This window comes from Sciurus vulgaris (assembly GCF_902686455.1).
Source record: "Sciurus vulgaris genome assembly, chromosome: 14".
Lineage (NCBI taxonomy): Eukaryota > Metazoa > Chordata > Mammalia > Rodentia > Sciuridae > Sciurus > Sciurus vulgaris.
The window spans coordinates 13,343,085-13,363,911 of record NC_136475.1 but is presented as its reverse complement, the minus strand read 5'-3'; the positions used below and the strand labels follow the sequence as shown (position 1 = coordinate 13,363,911).

Genomic DNA, 20,827 nt, shown 5'->3' with positions numbered 1-20,827 from the left:
CATCACTGTGGTCCCATGAGCGTATGATGTCATCCAGCAGCATCAGCCGTCCTAGTTGATGTAAGTGCACCCTATGATAACTGCACCATGAAGAAATCGCCAAAAGACACACTTCTTAGAACACATCCCCATCAGCAGGCCACACGTGACTGTTTACTTTTCACAGTCAAAACCTCTCTCCTGCTGGGAGAGGTGGCGCCTGTAATCCCAGCGGCTCAGGAGGCTGAGGCAGGAGGATCCCAAGTTCAGAGTCAGCCTCAGCAACTAAGTAAGGCCCTAAGAAACTTAGTGAGACCCTGTCTCTAAATAAAATATAAAAAGGGCTGGGGATGTGGCTCAGAGGTTAAACACCCCTGGGTTCAATGCCCGGGACCAAAAAAATTTAAAAAAAAATAAAAAACTTCTCTCCCACTACAGCATGCATTCAAGTGATCCTGCAGGTGACCCAGCAAGACAGAGGTGCTGCTGGTGGCAGCGCCCAAGTGCCCTCCTCACCTAGGCCTCCAGGGCCAGCCAGCAGGAACTCCTGTCTGCCTATCCTCTTAACGATGGGCCGCTTCTCCTCACTGCAGTAGGGGAACAGGTCCTGGGAGAGGCCAGTGCTGTAGTTCAGGATGATGTACTGTGTGGTCAGAGCCAGGCATAAGAAGTGGCCGTCGACAGCCACGGCCAGGGGCTGCTCCGGGGTGGACACTTCCTTGACGATCTGGACTCGGTCCTCGTACACAAGAAACAGCTGGATGGTCCTGCGTTTGACAGAGATGATGCACACTTCCACGCAGAACGGGTCCCCGCTCACAGGGTTCTCGTTCAGAGCCAGGGCCGTGGCCCCCTTGATGCGGGCGCCCGAGGGCACGGGCTCCAGGCTCAGCATGTTGACCAGGGTGATGGAGTTGTCGCACAGTACCAGCAGCCTATTGAGGGCTGAAGCCGCCCGCAGCTCATTCACGGGCTTCTTGAAGCCCAGGTGTCTGTGCAGCTGCTTGGTGGCAGTGAACGCCGCCGTCCCTGAGGGCAAAGTCTTCTCCTCCAGCAGGAAGTGGTGAATGAAGCAGTCGTTGGTGCCCACGTAGAGGTTCCGGCCGCTGCACTCCACGCATTCTACATTGATGCGCTCCTTGTCACCCATCAGCAGCTCCCGCTCCACCGCAGAGACCAAGGTGAAGGCCTTGATGTTCATCATGTCTACCGCTTGGTCTGTGGGAGGAGAGAGAGGAAAAGGTGATTTCGGAGGAACGAGGTGTAAGCAGAAGCATTTTGGGTTGCAACAGAGACCTACTGATTCCCCGTCATCATTTAAACCCAAGGAAACGAGAGGATGCTGTTAAGAAACGGAAAGAAAATGTTTTGTGTATGACCCGTCCCACCAGGCAGCCGGGAGACCCAGCACAGGGTCCCCGTGCGGGTGCTTGTGGTCACGGCGCTGTCCCCTCGTTCCAGCATCCTGGGAGACACGCTGACCCACGGGAACAAGAACACGTCTCAGCCACAGACGGCAGGACAGAGTTCTGAAGGAGGTAGGAGTGGTCCTCGCGGCTCTTCCCTGAGTTTCCAGGTTACTGAACCTGTGTTAAGAGAATGGTGGGATGCTACCTCAGGAACCTGCCAGAAACACCGAGGCAGGAACCAAGCCTCGGACTGTTCCTCCCAGACCCCAGTGCTGCGATCGGCTCCAAGCCTGTCCACGGCAGGTAGGGAAGGTGGGTCCCCAATGCCCCGTCTTTCAGGCAGCGAGTTGTGAAGAGAGACCACCTCGCGTGCTGCACTGGGCTTCCTCTAAAGTGGGAGGCAGCAGAATGGCAAGGTGGCCTTCCTGACTTCTGGGTGGCAGGAGACAGCCTCACGACACAGCCCCTGGCACCCCGGGGGCAGAGCGCCAGCCGCCCTGGAGAGGACTGTGAAGACTGGCAGTTACAGGGAGGCCGGTCCGGCTCGTCAGAATGACTTCTCCACGACTTCAAGCTACTCGATTTAATCTTCAACTTAAGCTCACGAGACATTAAATTCCTTAATCCTCTGAGGCATCCCAACGAAGGTTGGAAGGCCTGAGAAATATTCTGGAAAGATGCACACATCAAGCAAGAGGAGGAATCAAACAGCCTGACACCTTTCAACTCAGAGTTCACAGCCCCATAATTTCTTACGTCGCATTTTTCGCCAAGACAATGACAGCTACTCCTGAGTGAGACTCCAGTTCCTTTCCCTGAGATAGCAGAGGCCCCAGAAGGGCCTGGGAATGAGGCTCGACTAAGGACATATCAGAGTCCTCCTTACCCCCTCCCATCACTGGAGCACATCACTTGGTGCTGTGGACTGAGTGTCGGCACCTGCCCCAACTCATGGGTCTGGACTTCATCTTCACAGTGGTGTGGGGTAGGGGCACCTGGGGACTTCAGGTCCTGAGGGTGGAGCTCTCAGGAATGCTAGCACTGTCCTCATCAAAGAGGACTGAGAGAGCTTGCTTATCCCTTCCACCACGTGAGGACACAGCCAGGAGTCACCATCTATGAAGAACAGGCCTTAACCAAGTTCTGAATCTGCCAGAACCTTGCTCTTGGACTTGAAAGTCCCCACAACTATTAACAATAGGTTTCTATTGTCTGCAAAGTACCCAGTTTATAGGAGCACCCAGACACCTGACTTTTCCATCCTCGATTTCCTCATCTGTGAAATGAGTGAAAAAATAACAGTACCCACTTTTTTGAAGATTGAGTAAATCAGTTTGAGTAAAATGCTTCATATCTGGCACACTGCCCCCTAAAATATTTTTGATCTCACCATGACTAATTCCCTCCTGGTCTTGACCAGCTTTCACCCTTCTCTCAATCCCCAAGTTTGCTTCCACGTGTTAATTTCCCAAGTTGGGCACCAAGAGAAGAAATTGCCACGTTGTGTCCTCAGGTATGGGTAACCCACTCACCTCCAATGAAAGAGAGACTAAATCACAAACGAGAACAAGCTGACATGGGACACCCCCACCTGCATCTTCACACTCATTGACGTGTGCTCATCTTCAGAGAGATGACAGAAAAGAGGCAGGAACTGTGCACAGAGGCTGCAGAAACACCACCCACGGAGAAGCCACCCTGTCCACCTGTCCCAGGGCTGCAGGATTTTCAAAGCCACCCAGGGATAGCTAGGTGAAGAATGCCTGTAAGCTGCTACAAATAATTCTGGCACAATCAACTCTTAAACACCATTACCTATTTGTTACCACCAAATATAATCACCAAAACCCACCTGGACAATATTTTTTCCATTTAAATGTTAATGAGCAAGACCCAGATATTGAATATAGGCTTGGAGACATCTCAGTCAGTGAAAGCCAAATTAATACAAAATACTTCTTCCATCATTGGTTGATCAATCAGGGCTGTCTTTAAAATGGCAGGATAAAGCCATTCTGTCACTTAAAATATGAATTGCACCGCTCCCTTTGCAGAAAGAACAGGAAAACTTGCTCCAGGCACCTATAATCAAACTCCTCTTATTTAACTTCTTAAAAGCTGATTGTCTATACTTCTAGCCTCTGCCTTTACTTAGAATGAGGGATAACCTGAACATTTTGCAATAAAGAATATTATGGAAAGAGCCAAACACCTTGCATTTTGTCTAAGTACTGAAGAAGGCTGTCAAGGACAAAGAGGAAGAGGGACTTGTAAGAAAAACATGTTATTTATCAAAAAGTCATAATTTCATGATATTAAAAAAGAAGTACAGTGTTGTTTAATTATCTGCTAACTATATTTATTCCATTCTTGCCAAAGGTTTCCTAGCAGGGCTCTTCAAATAAAGGACCTCACCTAGTGAGACCCTGTCTCAAAACAAAAATAAATAAATTAATTCAAAGGGCTGGGGATAGGGCTCAGTGGTTAAACCCTCCTGGGTTCAATCCCCAATACCAAAAATTTTTAAAAAATTAAGGACTGCTATAATAATTAAGTGGTAATTTATAAAAATCAAAATTAGAGGGAGGCAAATGAAAGCTGACTACATCACTTAAAAATGGTTTATTCTTTTAAGCAGTAGGAAAATTCTCTCCATGACCTATTCACATGATTAATTTATGTAGCTAAAATATAAATCATAAAGAGATCAAGTTGAAGTCATAACTTTCTATTGAGTACAACTCAATCAGAGATTTCCACACAGTAAAAAGATTTAAAGTTTCCCTGAGGCACACAAATCATCCTTTACTGTGGGTTTCAAACTGATCTAACTTTTTGTTAGAACTGTGCATTAAAAGCATGATTGCAACTTAGAAGATTACCATTTTCACGTATGCTCCAAAATTTTCAAAATTTAGATCCAATGACAGAAAGAGAGAAAAAGTTTAGTGCCTTCATGGACCATAATTGAAGTAAGAAAAATATTACCTATGCAATAAGTACTCTAACTGTGCAAAATAAAATAAAAAGTTATAAGACACTGTCTCATTTCTCAAAGGTCTCCCCAACTCATTAAGGAAATAAGTCTAGAAAAATAATCAATGATAGAAGAATATGCATTAGCAGCCACAGTAAGAATATTAGCAATCATTTTCTACCAAGTTGAGTATGCACATTATCCTTTTAAAGATATTGCCACTAGTGAAAATCTGAATTTAAGTGAATATTTCCAAAAATGCCTTTTCTGTAAATGTTCACAGAAACATTTATCTTAGCACCTAGAGTTGTTCTTATAAGAACCTGCTGCTCTTAGGACCCTTAGATCATCTATACCTGTACCTAAACCTTGTCCAAATGACAAGTCCAATCTTTCTGGCTATATGTAGGCTAGTTAGCACAATTTTTCTTCTTCTTCTTCTTTTTTTTTTTTTTTTTTTTTGCATAAGCTTCAATGAAACACGTGCATGCTTTTCACTTGCAGAACTATTATAATAGTTATGTTTGCTGCTGGAGGCCCTGCCTCTTTGCATAGCACACGACCAAAGACAGGAGAGCTGATTTGGAGGAGGTTATGAGTAATGCAGAACACCGGCTATCTTCAGACATCATGGTCAGTATCTGTCCTATGAAGTAAAGCACTAGGTCTAGAGGGTTCTCCAGGCAATTTCTGCCAAACACCTGGAATCACATAACTCAAATTCTACACAATTTTCCTGAATATTAAAAAAAAAGGAGAGAGGGAATATATCCCATTTTATTTTATGAAGTCGGTATAAAATAAAACTTTTGATATTCAAACCCAGTAAGGATAAAGGGGAAATTATGGATCAGACTCATGATTAAGCACACCTAAATATTAGCACACTGAATCGACCAACATATCTTAAAAACATAAAACATGGCCAAATTGGATGCAACATTGATTTAAGGAAATAAAATCCATTGGCTTTAATGCATTGTATTTACAAATTCAAAAAGAAAAACATCATTATTTCAATAGATGCAGAAAAACATTAAAAAATTCAACATTCATTTACAACAAAAATTTGTAGCATATTATCCTGCTACCTAAAGCAAAAAAAAAAAAAAAAAAAAAATTTTCAGCATTATTCACTTTAAAACAAGGAACAAGACAAGGATGCCTAAGATTCTCCCTCCTAGCCCTCAGAAGGAACAATCCTACCTACACCCTAAACTCAGATTTCTTCCATTTGGAACTTTGAGACAATACATTCTGCTACTTAAGGGATACAATTTGTGTTACCTCTATACAGTGTTCTGGAAAACTAATATACCATCTCTACTCAACAGCTTGGGAGTCTCTGCCAATACAATAAAGCATGAAAAAGAACAGTTACAAAGAACTTTAGATATAGGCCTATAATTATTCATGAGTGACATTATTGCTTACATGGAAGCCCAAAAGAATCTATTAGAATTAATAAGTGTAGAAATAATTTCTTTAAAGAAAAAAGCTAACATACCAAAGCAGTCTGCATTTCTACACACAAACAACAATTAGCAACTTTAATCTTAAACAAGCAAAAACAAGGTGTAAGAAAATGATTTAACAAAGATGTACAAGATGTGATTTAACAAAGATGTACAAGATATTTATGAAGAAATATCTTGTTATCAGACATTAAGGAAGATCTAAATTATAATCTCAGCAGGAATAATTTCTACAGAAATTAATACACTGGTTTGAAAGTTTAAAAGGAAATTGAAGGGCCTAGAATAGCCAAAGGAATCTTGAAAATGAAGAACAAAGCTGAAGGACACACACTAATGGATTTCAGAAACGGCTATAAAATTACAGAATGCAATTACGACATAAGGCTAGACGATAGGTCAAGCTCCAGTCTGGAGAAAGACTTGCAATGCATTAACTTGGCAAATGATTCATATCCAGAATATATAAAAACTCCTACAAGCCAATAATAAAAAAGATAAACTTATTTTTCTAAGTGGGCCAAAGACTCAAATAGACACTTTACAAAAGGAGGTATATAAATGACCAAAAGAAATATGAAAAATTGCCCATCATCCTCAGTAGCAAGAGAAACTTAAGCCACATGAGGACACACTTCACAGCTCCTAGGATGGCTACCCTTCCAAAGACCGATGGCAACAAATGTGCATGGGGACCAACAAGTGGAATCTCACACTTTGTTGGAAGGAGTAAGTATAAAACCGCATTATCGCTTTGGAGATCTGATGGGCAGATTTTTAGAAAATTTAACATATTGTCCTACTCTTTTTTTTTTTGCGGTGCTGGGGATAGAACCCAGGGCCTTATGCTTGCAAGGCAAGCACTCTACCAACTGAGCTATATCCCCAGCCCCATATTGTCCTACTCTTGATTTTTCTACTTCTTTTGGATCTAGCTCTATATCCATAAAATACTCGTACAGATCTCTGCACATTGGGTTTATTCATGATAGCCCCAAACAGGAAATAGCTCAGTTTTATCCATTTGTACCCATTTAATTGTAGCATTTTCATACAGTGGAGTATTATGTAATAATAAAAGGAATAAACTGCTGACCAAGACAACACATGAATGAATCTCAAAAGGAACGTGAAAGAAAACATGAACATACTATATATTTTCATTTCTATGAAGTTCAAAAGCTGACGACATGAATCTATGATGACAGAAATCAGAAGTATTTACTTGGGAAAGAACAGAGCAACTAAATGGAGAGGGGCCCCAGGAACCTGCTGGGGTGATACAAAGAGTTTCTATCTTGTTTGAGGTATCAATTATGCAAGTGTACAGATCTGTCGAAATTCATTACCTGTGCACTTCTATTTCACTGTAGGCAAATTAAGTTGTACAAGTTTTTAAAAATTCCCCTAACTGATCCAGAGGAAAAAAATTGCCATTCCAATGCAAATTCTAACAGGACAGTACATGTAACTCAACAAGCATATTCTATAATTCATAGAGCAGAGGCCTGGGGTGTAGCTCAGTCACAGAGCACTTATCTAGCATGAGTAAGGTCTTGGGATCGATCCCCAGCACTGCAAAATCAATAAAATAAAATTCATGCGGCAGAGAAGGCCTAAAAACACAAGACACCTCTGAAAAAGGTAAGCTCAGGGGACCTGATTCAACAGGTAAAATGAAAAGCTTCAGTGCCTAAAATAATATGGTTACGAGGTTTAGCCAAGAGAACATACCTGGGTTCACATAGGAAAACATGTATATATGGAAACTTGAATTGTTTATTAAATATGTTTATTGTATGCATATTCAATAAATAAAAAATTCAAGAGGAAAATTTTAAAAACTGGGTTTATACCTTATAGCATGCATCAAAATGATTCTAGATGATTAAGATTCCTAAGGATGGAAGGCATAGTTTTTAAAACTTTGAGAACATGCTAAAATATGTTCATGATCTTAGGGTAGGAGAGAATTTCTAAATTAAGATTCTTTTTAAAAAGCACAAATCCTAAGTGGGGGGATAAATTCATCCACAATAAAGTGTTAAAACTTGTGTTCTTCAAAAGTCCCCCCTGGGGGCTGGTGATGGAGCTCAGAGATAAAGCACTCACCTAGCATGCATAAGGCCATGGGTTACATCCCCGGCACTGCAAAGAACAAAGAGAGACTCCATAAAAGTGAAAATATGAGATGGGAAAAAATAAGCATCCTGGGGGAAGAGATGCCAATGTCACGTATCTGACCATGTCACGTATCTGACTAAGGCCCCTGGATAACAGAGGGAACTCCTACTGTCAAATATAATAGAGGAATCGGCAAAATACGCAGGCAGGAGTTTTACTGAAGACAGATGAATATCTAGCCCATCAACATGAGAAAATAACTCAACCTGATCAGTCACCTGGAATTACAAATCGTAACTACGCGAGACTTCGTTCTCTACCCATTAAATGGACAACAATCGCAGGTATTAGCAAGAACAAGGATCGATGAGAACCTTGCACTGCTGGTGGAAACTTCCAAGCTGGAAAGACCGTCCGAGCCCAATCTAGGAAGCCCTTGACATGACTGAGTGAGCACATGGTGTTACGTCTGCGTCTAAGTCCGTGGAATTTCTGTCCACCGAGATGTGAGCAAGAAGGCTCACAGCAATCTGATGTGAGATAAGGGCGATCTGGAAACACCCAAGGCGCCCTCCACAGGTTGGAATGGGACACAGCAGCAAGAGCAGCAAGGAGGAATCCTACTCCTTGCTCACTACAAGAGGAATCCTACCAGTCAGGAACCAGGAACACACATCCAGGAGGAAGGGCCCAGGAAGGGCAGAGATTTTTTTATAAAAGTTATTAGTAATGTTTGCTTCTTAAATTGATCACTGCTTTTATTATTATTCTCTATGTCTTATCCAGATTATAAACATCCTTTTATGTACATTAAATATTAATTCTTAAATATACATATTTATATATGAAACATTCATTTTCCCAAACTAGTTTTCTCTGGAAATAGAAAATGAATCACAGACTGCTTGTTCCTTGTTGAAAATTCATTTCATGGAAGCATATTTATTATATGCATAAGGGGTTTACTTGTAATTTCTTACTTCATCTAAATTCAATAGTTTACATTGCATCCACATTTAAGGGTTATTTCTCAGACTATCAAAGTCCAAACTGGAGCATCCCATTGATCATAAACATTGAGAGAATAGATTATTAGCTCCTGTAATTCCACTGGCTCAAGAGGCTGAGGCAGGAGGATCTTGAGTTCAAAGCCAGCCTCACCAAAAGTGAGGTGCTAAGCAACTCAGCGAGACCCTGTCTCTAAATAAAATACAATACAGGGCTGGGATGTGTCTCAGTGATGGAGTGTCCCTGAGTTCAATCCCCAGTGACCCCCAAAAGAATAGACTATTAGAAGGCAAATGAAAGACTAGAGTTTGCTCAGGGGGGCAAATGCCCTGCCCTGGGTGAGCATCTGTGCCTTCCTGGGGGGCAGCTTCTCCGAGGCCAGCCTCCTCCCCTCTGATCTGGGACAGACATAAACATTCTGCTAAAAGACTGCTATGGCAAAGTGGCCTTTATTAAGGAAACTTTACCAGTAATTACCTTGAGTCAGAGAACAGCACCCTGTTATCTGCTGTTATCACAGAAGGTGCTCACAATAGGAGTCACCTTTAAGATGGGCTTGGTGTCCTGTGGATCTACAAAAAAGCCTCACTCCTAAATGAAACGAATTCTTCAGAGCCCCAGGCAGCCGTATGTACACCAGAACTTCATCATGTCAGGGAGGTGTAGCTAAAGGCACTTTCTATAACAAGCTAAGGACTCAGTCTTCTGTATTCTAAAAAGGACACTCTAGCTAAAGTTAGATTTGCTATTTTTTCATTACAGTAAGTTTTCCTGGCTTGTTTTTAGTTTATGATAGTCTACTATAAGTGAATAGAGATTAAATGATTATTCCACCACGTGGACCAGAGACAGGCCAGATTTAAAGCCCAATGTGGGAAGATGGGCAGCAATGCGGACCCCATGCCTCTTTAAAATGTTTTTGGGAAAAACAATCAAAACAATCCTTCAGAAGGGAATCCACTGACTGAAATATAAAGTGCAGATTTGGCATAAGATGTGAAACCCTTGAAAATCTAACCTCGGTTAACCTTTCTTCACTTACTAAGGAAAGTTACAGACAGCTATAATTCTTATTATATTCTATTCTAATATTCTATATTATGCTTTAATAATTCTTATTATTCCATAATTCTTAGTATTCCATAACACCAATCACTTGCTTGATAAGCTACAGGTAGTTTTGAACTGTGGAAATAACCCCTCTGTTCAAAAGAACCTCCCAGCATCCACTGCAAACCAACCAGTTATCAAAAGGGATCATGAGCTAAGTCCAGTCTCTGGACACATTTCCAAGAAATTAAAACCACTAGTCAGAAAGTGGTTACCATCAACTACAAGTGGGTAGGATCCGCTTAACATAATATCCCTAAATGAAACACAACCTTGTGGGCTCTTATCTGCCCACAGGGTCACAGGAGCCTATGGAAAGTTATAACATGTGTGGGGTCAAGGCAGGCCTCAGAAGAGGCATGTGGGGGACAGGGGAGAGCTTGGATTCCTCCCACACCTTCCACTGACTGCCTGGTTGGGGATTCAGGCATCAGGCATGAATATTCTTTTTCATCTTCTGTCAGTCTGCAGTTTTTCTATAAATACAATGACTTTTAAAAAGTTTCTATTTATGTCATTTTAATTAGGGGATTAAAGACATTTCCTTAAGCAGTCTCTCAATTAGCCGGAGGAAAGCAGGTTAGATGCCATGGACACCGATACCTGTTACAACAGAGCGCCCTGGAGAAAACAGGATGAGGTACACTGACTCTAAAATTTAGAAGGGAATCAATAGCCGAAGTCCAGCAGCTTGGAAAGGGCTGGGGGAGAATTCAGAGCGTGGCCAGCTCCATTAATGGTTCACAGCTCCATGTCGAGAGGTGACGACATAGGGGCCACTTGATGAGGAAAGAAAGGGCAAGAGCAGAAGATGCAGCCAAAGCAAATCCTCCTGAGGTGGAGGAGAGTCCCCAAGGGGGCAATCTGCAGGGAGGCCTTTGCCCAGCATCCTGAGGTGAAGAAGGAAACCAGAAGCATATGCAGGAGCCACACTCCTCAGGTCCCAGAGTGATACCTGGATTGGGAGGGTCCAGAAATGCCAGGGGATGGCCCAGCTCGGGTCACCCGGCAAAAGCAGAAGTGGTACGGGCAGTTACGAAGGTCGTGCGTCCTGCCATCAGACTCTGCACTTGCCACCCCCAGGGACTCAGCAGAGCCTGACCCTCTGAATCTCCTTCCTCTGTCCTGGCCATGGCACGGTTGGGGCTGCTGAGCAGGACAGGTGGTATGACTGCAGATACTCCTCTCCTTGCCTTTGGCCTGGAAACCTCTATTCCTTATGCTGTTGTTGGGGCTTGGAAAAAAGCAATACCCCAAAGTGGGGCACTTTGGTGTGCTGACTGGGGGACAGTAAGGAAGAGTGGACAGAGGCAGGCAAGGGATTTCTCAGAAGTCCCCTTATCTGCCTTAAGAAGGATCTACAAAAAGAGACTAGAGATCAAAACAGAACCTACAGGTAGAGTCCCTCTTACCTGAAATGCTTGGGGCAAAAAGTATTTCATATCTCAGATGGCTTCAGACTTTGGAAGATTTGCAAATACATAATGAGATATCTTGGGACAGGACCCAGGTCTAAACATGAACTTCATTAATGTTTCATATACCTCTCATACACACAGCCTTAAGGTGATTTTATACTATAATTTTAGTGCTGGAGTTCTGACTGCAATTGATAACAAGGTCCTGTGTGGAATTTCCCATTTGTGGCACCGAGTCAATATTTAAAAGGCTCTGGATAAGAGATGTTCAAAATGTACCACCAATTTACTGAGGGTTGTGGCCTTAGAGGTTTATTTGCATGACAAGAAAAACTTAATTCACCATGCATTTCCTTCCTTGCCTCCAGAAACTTGTGCGCCCCACCCCACACTAAGGAGCCTCTGGTCCCTAATCCTTTCTGTGACTTAGGATGCCAGGGAATCTTCACTCATGAGATCCATCTTTGAGTTTCATATTTTGTGTGGTTTTTGAATATATGCAAATAATAAATTTGTGAGCCTTTTCTCCTGTTAATCGCTCTACAGTCAGTTAATTCCAGAGATGCTCATTGTGGAACCTTCAGAGAGCAGAGGGAAAATTTTAACCCTCTCACACTATGCAGCTGGGTGAATAAAGAACCGAATCACAGTCTCAAAATTCTGTCTTGGTGGGGAAGAGGCAAACTTTGCTAAGGAGAACCTCTGTTGCCAGCTATATTCAGATGCATCTCTGTGCTAACCCAGGAAGATAAAGATGGGAATCCTCTACAAACATACCAATAGCCACCTCCAGTTCCCCAGAAGAATTCTTTACAATATGTAGAAATAACATAGTCATGTCTTTTTTGTTTGTTTGTTTGTTTATATTGCTGCTGACTGAATCCAGAGGGCCCCAATACCTCTGAGCTACAGCCCTCAACCCAATAACACATTTACACAACATTTACTACGACCACATCAGCATCTCAAAACTTTAAGTTGTACCTAAAAGATACATTTCAGTGGCTTTATGGACTTGTTCCATCTCTTCTTAGGATATAAATGGACTAATCAATGATCACTACAATGGACATCATCTCAAGATTGTGAAAAATGTGAATTATCTCAGCAACTGCTCCCAAGTCAGATGAAGTGTGGTGTGACTTCAAGTCTCCGTGGTCACACAGGATTATTTTTTCATGATAAGAAGCCAAGAAGTTTTATTTTTAAGCGGCAGTTGGCTTCAGGTTGGGGAGGGAGGGTCTTTCCTAAGTCCTCCAGATGATCTAACAGGGTAATGAGGGCACTGGAACACATGGACCCGCTCACTGAGCCTGGAGACCAGTGACCCAGAGGACAGCAGAGCCGCTGGAACCCCGGAACTTCATCTGAGAAGCTCCTACTGCTTGAGGTAGAGACATGCAATGCACCCCAGCATTAAATTTAAACGTAATTGCAGTAGGTCACCTCTGTGAGTTCTTTCCAAAAATACACCACCTCAACCTAATCATAAGAAAACACCAGACACACCCCAACTGAGGGCCATTCTGCAAAATCCCTGACAACTTTCAAGAGTGCTGAGGTCAGGGAAAAGACAGGAAAGCCAGAGGAACTGTGTCGCAGAGAGCAGACCAAGGACACATGCCGGCAAGTGCACTGGGGCAAAACGGGGTCAGAAAAAGGGTCCTGGAATGTTGGAAAGGGAAAAAGTCATTTGACCTCTGACTACAGTATGCAGTTTGGTTAATAGTATTGTTCTAATCTTAATTTATTCGTTTGGATCAAAGTGGGGTGGGGCCACCTAGGAATCTCTTTTCCAGCAGGAAAGGAGTTGATCCGAAGATCTAGGTATCAGCAACCACAAAGGACGAAATGAAACAGTGTCCAATATTCCACTGGAAGACTCCCTTAAAGTCCCTGGGGGCTACTGGAGTGACTGTATGAGCTGTTTTATTAAATCATTTGGAGAGGAGATTTGTCTCCAAAGTAGTATCCTAGCCTAATATTCCACATAAGAATGACATCTTTAAATTACAAGCTTTTCCTTCTGAAATACATTTCAAAGAGAATTTGGAAGCCTGGCATGGTGGCTCACCCCTCTAGTCCCAGGTATTTGAGAGGCTGAGGCAGGAGGATCACTTGAGCCCAGGAGTTCAAGACCAGCCTGGGCAACACAGTGAGACCTTGTCTCAAAAATAAATACATAAATACATAAATAAGAGTTTGGACTTTTGCTGATTTGAAATATTCTCCATAGAGGGGTTCCAAATGGATGGGGTAAATGACAACCGACTCTTGCTGGGGACAGAAGTGGTGAGACCGTGGGCGTTGGGGAGCAGAGGGCAGGTGAGCTCTGACAGGGAGCACTGAGGCTGGAAACGGGGAGGTCCTCTGTGAGGATCAAGGTCCCACAGCTCACCTGGGCCACCCTGGTGGTAAGCCACAGTAGACAACAGGCAGAGGGCACGGTGACATTCCCAGTATTAACTGGGAAGGCTGACTTCTGTTGTGGCTTGGCCGCTCCTTATGACCTTGGGCCAGTCACTGCCTCCTCTGTGAACAGGAGCTTAGATGGCTGCAGGCTTCCCCTAGGCTATTATTTAGCTGCTCTGGGCCAGGAGGGGGGAACGGTAGGGCAGAAGGTTGACTCACCACGGCTGGAGGGGAGAACTGGGATGCCATCCTAAGCACCTCTGCTCCAGAGCACATCCTTACCAGCTGCCAGACTGCCTCCCGGGCAAAGCCAGCTCCAAGCCTGGACGGCACCAGCGGCCTACAGCCCTGACACTGTGGCTGCCCTTCGTGACAGCCCCAGGGTGCTGGGTTTGGTAAGCTACTGAGCACCTGTAAGACCGACTTCTTCCTTACGATGACTGTGAAGCAGATACTACCAGGAGAGGTGGCGATGTGAGGTAGCCCGCTCAAGGTGCAAAGCTAAAAGGCAGTGACCAAGGGACTTTGCCCCGTTTGTTTCTGACTCCAAGGCCATGTCCTTCCTGCTATATTGAAGAAGGGTGGGCAGTATGATTCTAGATCTTCTCTTAGCATTCAGTCCGTCCTGCAACATCTCTAAGCAAAAGGTCACCAGGGTCCTTTAAGATAACTGACCGCCCTGCCGCTCATCCTGAGGGGATCCTGGTAATTAGCAGGGGACTTGCTTCCCTGTTGTGGGTCTAGAAGAGGATTCCCACTATTCTGTCTGCTCAGATACAGAATAACATGTTTACACATTTCCTATCAAAACAGGATATACATCTACATGACGTAAATTGTTCTTACTGAATGGCAGCCCAGGCTGGCCCTGTGCTTTCTAAGTACCCACAGCCGTTTGTTTATGACTCAATAATCATGAAATCTGCTGGGAGTCAGCAACAAATTCACTGACTTGCACCAAAGACAACTTTACCCCTTTTTTGAAAATTAAGAAGATAGCAAAGGATTAGTCACAAGCAGGTGGGCCTGTTTCAGTGACCTAAAGGAGTTCAAAAGAAAGAAACAGAGCTAAGCTCTGTCTAATTTGTCATCTTGATAGTATCCTGGTGTACACCTACATGTAACTATTCATAGTTGGTATCCTTTTTCCTGGGCAATACTAATCAAGTCTATTTAAAAATATAAATATATAGTCAGCCCTCTTATCTGTGGGTCCCACATCTATGGATTCAACCAACTGCAGACTGAAAATACATGGAAAAATTTGAGTCTTTTTTGGACAAACTTTTTTGGTTATTTTTCCCTCAATGATACAGTATAACAACTAATTAACAGCATTTACATTGCATTAGGTATTATAAATAATCTACAGATGACTGAAAGTATAAAGGAGGGTGTGCATAGGTTATATGCAAATACTATATCATTTTGTCTAAGAGACTTGAGCCGCTGAGGATTTTAGTATCAATACATATATATGTACAACATATGCACAAAACATATATACACTATATATATATATATACACATTTGTAAATGGTGTCTATACATGTATGCATACTATGCACGTGTCTAGATATATATATACATCATATACAATAAGAGTAACACCAACAGTTACAACTTGTGCTTTTCAACTATCCATTGCTGTGACAATACACCTGAGAAAAATCAACTTATAAGGAGAAAAAGATTTATTTTGGCTCATGGTGTCAGAGGTTTCAGTGCATGGTTGCTTGACTCCATTGTTTCTGGGCCTGTGGAAGGCAATGCAAGATGGCAAAGAGTATTCTCCTCATGGCAGCCAGGAAGCAAAAGAGAGAGGTAGCAGTTGGGGTCCCAATATCCCCTCCAAAGCCACATCCACAATGAGATCACTGGGGAATGACATCGCTTTTTTCCACTGGATTTTACCAACTCTCAACAATGTCACTGGCTGGTGATCAAACCTTCAGCATATGGTCCTTGGGGGACACTTAAGATACAAACTATAACACAACTGAAGAAGGGAATTGGGGAAGGGAGAAGAAAATGGAGAGCAGTAGGATGGGAATAGGCGTCTCTAAGGCATTTACTTGATAACAACTTCCTTAATAGAAAACTTTCTAACAGCAATGAAAAATTATCACTTGCCTATGAGATGTAGGCAGTTGTTTTTGTTGACAAACATTATTTTTTCTTGACTCTTTAAAGATTCAACAGCAGCTACTTGACTATGAGGAAAGATTTCAATCTCAAATCCTCAATATGACTTCTGAATGCAGGAAGCATTCAGTCTTATTTAGGGTAGCTCCAAATTAAGATGTTACTTCTACATTCATTTGGTAGATATACATATATATGTGTGTGTGTATATATATATATACATAATCATATAAAAATATAAATATATAAAGAAAAACGGATCAGATTTTCCACTGAGGAGACAAGTCCTAAAGTATGAGCCAAATAATTCAGCAGAATCCAAACACCTGGCTACCACAAATGATTACTTTAATGTATTTCTAATGAGGACTGGATTCTGACCAAGATGAAGACGCTCAACCCATTAAGCAAAATTTCCTCGAGTTTTCTTAAAGGATCACAAATTTTTAATATTAGCATGAAGAAGTAAGGCATAATAACTTCCTTTTCTTTTTTAATGAACAGAAATGCTAGTTGCATATCAATCCTAGAAAATATAGCACTTTCAAGACAGTGAGTCTATGCTTTTTAAAACTCCTCACTTGGAGCTTCCTTCCTGAGGAACAGGCCCCATACAAATATCTTTCTCCACAGGGTTCAAGACAAGGTTGGATCTGCCTTGGGAACCTGCAGTGGTGAACAGCTCTGTCCCCAACTCTAGGACAGATGTGAATGGAACAGACCGGAATTGTTACCATACTTCTTATCCAAGTGAACTGGAAGTGTATGTCTTGATGTGCACAGCAAATTGGAATTCAGAATCCACAATGGTTCTAACCCCAGAATAAAGCAGTCCCTGGGTTAACAATTACTCATGGCGTAAAACCATAGATTTTCAGAGCTGACAGAGATATGGCTCTATACTCGCATTTATATGTATTAACAGTGATTTACTGTGCACTTATTAAATGCCAGCCCCTGTGTCAGGTGCTTTTCAAGCACACCTTCCTATTAGAGTCCACGTACCTTCTGTAATAGTAACCCTACTTAGATGGAGGAAATCAAAATGTATAGCAAATTGTTTAAGGGCCCAGCTGGGAACTGAACCCACAGCCCACGCTCACCGTGGCTGTGGGCACCAGTCCCATGCCATAGATGAAATGGGGCCTGGGAAAGGCTGGTTGTGGACAGGTTCCAGGGGGTTCCATTGGTTTCCTAGGCTGCCTTTTGCTACACACCAAAGAGGCTGTTGCTATGACTGTGGAGGCTGCTTGCCTGGCAGAAATAGAAGGAAAAAGCAAAGGAAGCAGCTGGCCCAATGCTCCGTCCTATCTGCCTATGGAGCTGGAGTACGCAGTCATCCACCAGCTCTAACTAAAAAGGAGAAGTACATCCACCACCACGAGGGAGTAGTGGGCACCATGCAGCACACCAGCTCAAGCTGCATCAGGATCTTCCTTGCGCACCTTCTCAGTGCCTTAACTTGCCACCACAATCACACGCAATTCTGCCTTCCTTTCTGGTGGACCAGGCGTCTACCCAGGGCACTCAACAGTGACTCAACCCCACGAAGACCACAGGGCCGGATGTAGTCTCTTCACCTGTGTGAAGCCTCTTTCCAGCGTCTAGGAAGGGTCCCAGAGCTGCCTGGGAAAGAAGCTTCTTGAAGTAGAAGCGACAGCAGCAGCAGAAAACTGGACAGCCTCAATCTTTAAAGTCAACCCATGTAACACACGGAGGCAAGCCACCAACTCCCACCTGTCCCACTGAAAGAGAAAATCCCATAGGGTGCAGCTTCCAGCCCTCAATCCGATGGTAAAGACAGGGGTCAGGAACCCCGCGAGAGGCCTCTTTCCTCTGACCAGAATGCCCCCAGTCTCCCAGTTCAGGACAACAATTCGGGCCCCGTGACCCCGAAGTTCAGCTCTCAGATGCTAGGGGTTCAGGGAAACCTCAATTACGGCGTTCAAACCACTCAGAGTAGGGGCACAGGGGGACAGTCCTTCCAGGTCCCCTTCCCCAGCATCCGATTCAAGGGCGAGGTGTACGGATCCCCGCCTGCCTTCTACACGCGCGCTCAGCCTGACCCCGCGCTCCTGCACACCCGCCCCGTCCCGCACACACGCCACCATCCGCGGGCTGCCCCCGCCAGCACGCCGGACCCCCAGCCCACACCTGCGCACCTGCCCCTCCCGCGTCCCCTGCCTTCCTGCCCCAGAGCACCTGCCCGGCCGGGCGCGCACGCAGCGCTCGCCCTCCAGCGCGCCCCGAGGCCCTGCCGCCCGCGCCGCCCCGCGCCCGCCGCCGCCCGCCGCCGCCCGCCGCGCTCACCGGCGCCCGCGCCCGCCGTCCGCGCCGCCCCGGGCCTGGGGCCCGCCGCCCGCTCCGGCCCGCGGCTCCAGGGCTGCCGGGCCCCGCCGCCGTCGCCGCTTCCCGTCACGTGGGCCGGCCGCCCGGCGCCGCGGAGGGCGGGAGCTCGCGGTCCCCGCGCCCGGCCGCCTGCGGGCCGGCCAGGCGCTCCCGGCACAGGCCGCGGCCCCCGCGGCCCCCGGCCCCAGCCCCAGCGCGCCCGGCGGGGCGTCCAGGCGAGCGGCGGTCATGTATGGCCCTGACCGCGCGGCCAGCGGTGGCGCTTCTCCTCCCCCACCGGCGCGGGCAGCTGGCCGCGGACACCCTCGGCCTCCATCGCTCTCCACCGCGTCGACACCCCAGCGGCGCTGGGCAGGGCGGAGACGCTGGAAATACCTGCTGGCCGGGTGGATGGACGGACGGAGGGTTCCCGGGAGTCGCTGCACCCCGCCGCCGCCCGGCAGCATGGGCCCAGGAGCCGACTGGCAGGCGGACGCCCTACTGGGCTGAAAGGCGCTGTTGGGTTAGGCAACCGGTCCCCAGGCCCTCCCCTCGTCCAGGCCCCTGGACTGAAGGGAATTCCCTGGGGAGGAGTATATCTGAGTGAAATTCTTATTTAAGGAGGGAATCCCGGGCAGTTTTGCTGACTGCTTTTAGATCTACCAATGGCTATTTCTTTGGGTCAAGCCACAGCGAAAACTCCTAGGTTACCATGAATCCAGGAACCCCTCTTCAACATGTAGTCAGAATCTAATTTCAGGAAGAAAGAATTCGAAAGCTCCTTCCAGAATTGTCAGGGCTAACCATCAGCATACTGAAAGGCAAGTTTCCCGAGTGATTTTCCCAGACTTTTTAGAACCAGCTGTGACCTGTGGTTCCAGTCTCTAGGATTGTGAGACAAAGATGTTACCCCAAAACAAGCTGGAGGCAGATACCATATTCTACTCTGTGGCCTTCTGTTTCAAAGGATGAATAAAGGAATAAAAACAAATAGAAACTCTAATTAAAGAATCATCGAGAATTAATCTTTGTGTGGCCTACCCTCCTCCTGTGGCCTATTCTCCACCCTTTCCCTAGCGTGACTTCACGTGCACATACAAATCCCACTCAGACAGCGCTTCAGTTCTGACTCGGTGGAACCAGGGTCACTGGCTCAGCTTCCAACTAGGAGAAGCATGCACTTTGACTAGCATTTGGGTTTCAAGGGTGAACAGTCCTGAAAGGACCCTAAGATCCAAAGAGGTCAACAATGAATGGAGCCTGAGAGCCAGAAGGCACTACAGCAAACCCAGCCCAGGTTCCTCTTTAACCAGGTTTGCAGAGAATATGTGACTTGTCATTAACTCATCACTGCCTCAGCTTGTCCTAGAATCTACATTTGCCTTTTTGCATTTTAGTGTTTTCCCACACCACAAGACAGCTCTGCATAAGACTGGTTGCAGAGGTGACACCTACTGATTACCAGACACTGAAATAAGTACTTGAGAGCAATTTATTCCTTATACCTTACTATGCACTTAGGAGCAGGAACTTTGATTTCGCCACTTTACAGATAAGTTGACTGAGGCAGAGAGAGGTAAATGACTGGTCTCAAATCCCATGCTAGGTAAGGAACAGCAAAAACAAGAACTCAGAATTCAACAGTAAATCTTTTAAATTGTTTTAGTGATTGAATAGATTATGAAACACCCTTTGTTGTTCCACTTTAGATGATTTGGGAATGAAAATGTATAATAATAAAAAAATTCAGAAAAATTATCTCCTCTATAAAAGGTTTTACCACAGGATTCTGAGAATGGCAAGCTCTATGTGGCCCATTATTCGATCTTAGAAACACCTGTTCTTAGTGGAACTTGCTGAGAAGTTCATGTCCTTGCACAGTGCGGCAGGCACTGTGCTGGAGAGCCCAGAGAGAGAGGTGACCTGTGAGGTGAGTGCTGTGATGTGAATGCTTGTGTGTCCCCCAAATGTATGTGGAAACCAAGGGCCCAACGTGAAAGAATGAAGGGGTGGGAACTGTCCTGAGGGTGGAGCCCTGGTGAACGGGATTGAGAAGTCCAGCGGAGTCTGTTTGCCCTTTCCACCACATGAGGGTGCAGCCAGAAGCTGCCATTTATGAGGAATGGGCTCTCACCAGATACTGCATCTGCCAGCACCTTGGAGTTCCCACCTCGAGAAGCATGAAGAGTACATTTCTGTTGTTATGAGCCACCTAGTCTATAGTATCTCAGCATAGCAACCTGTACAGACTAAAACACTGGTTTATGAGAAAGCAAGTGGCTACGTAAGCACATCTATATTGTACCCTGATCGCAAAAGGGATGAGAAATGACAATAATCAAAAAATATGATTATCGTTTTAAATAGCAAAAATCACAAGTGCAAAATGTGAAGTATCCCCTAAACTGTTTCCTTCACGTTAAAACCCCTTATGTTCAGATA

The 20,827-nt window shown here is 44.8% G+C and overlaps 1 protein-coding gene across 3 annotated transcripts in view; it reads right to left on the bottom strand.

The window, feature by feature from the left end:
* The window catches only part of TGFBRAP1 (transforming growth factor beta receptor associated protein 1), a 62,776-nt gene extending 42,599 nt beyond the window's left edge, over nt 1–20,177 (bottom strand). The window contains exons 1-2 of one of the 3 annotated variants that reach the window (XM_079111002.1): nt 18,782–20,177; nt 496–1,197 (exon numbers count right to left, since the gene is read on the bottom strand). In XM_079111002.1, coding sequence (XP_078967128.1) covers nt 496–1,183 — 688 coding nt within the window. In that variant the 5' untranslated portion in view covers nt 1,184–1,197; nt 18,782–20,177. Of the gene's footprint in view, nt 1–495; nt 1,198–14,131; nt 15,352–18,367; nt 18,741–18,781 lie in introns of those variants that run through there. The other 2 variants (XM_079111001.1, XM_079111003.1) reach the window with 2 other exon arrangements.
* Nucleotides 20,178–20,827: the final 650 nt, after the last annotated feature.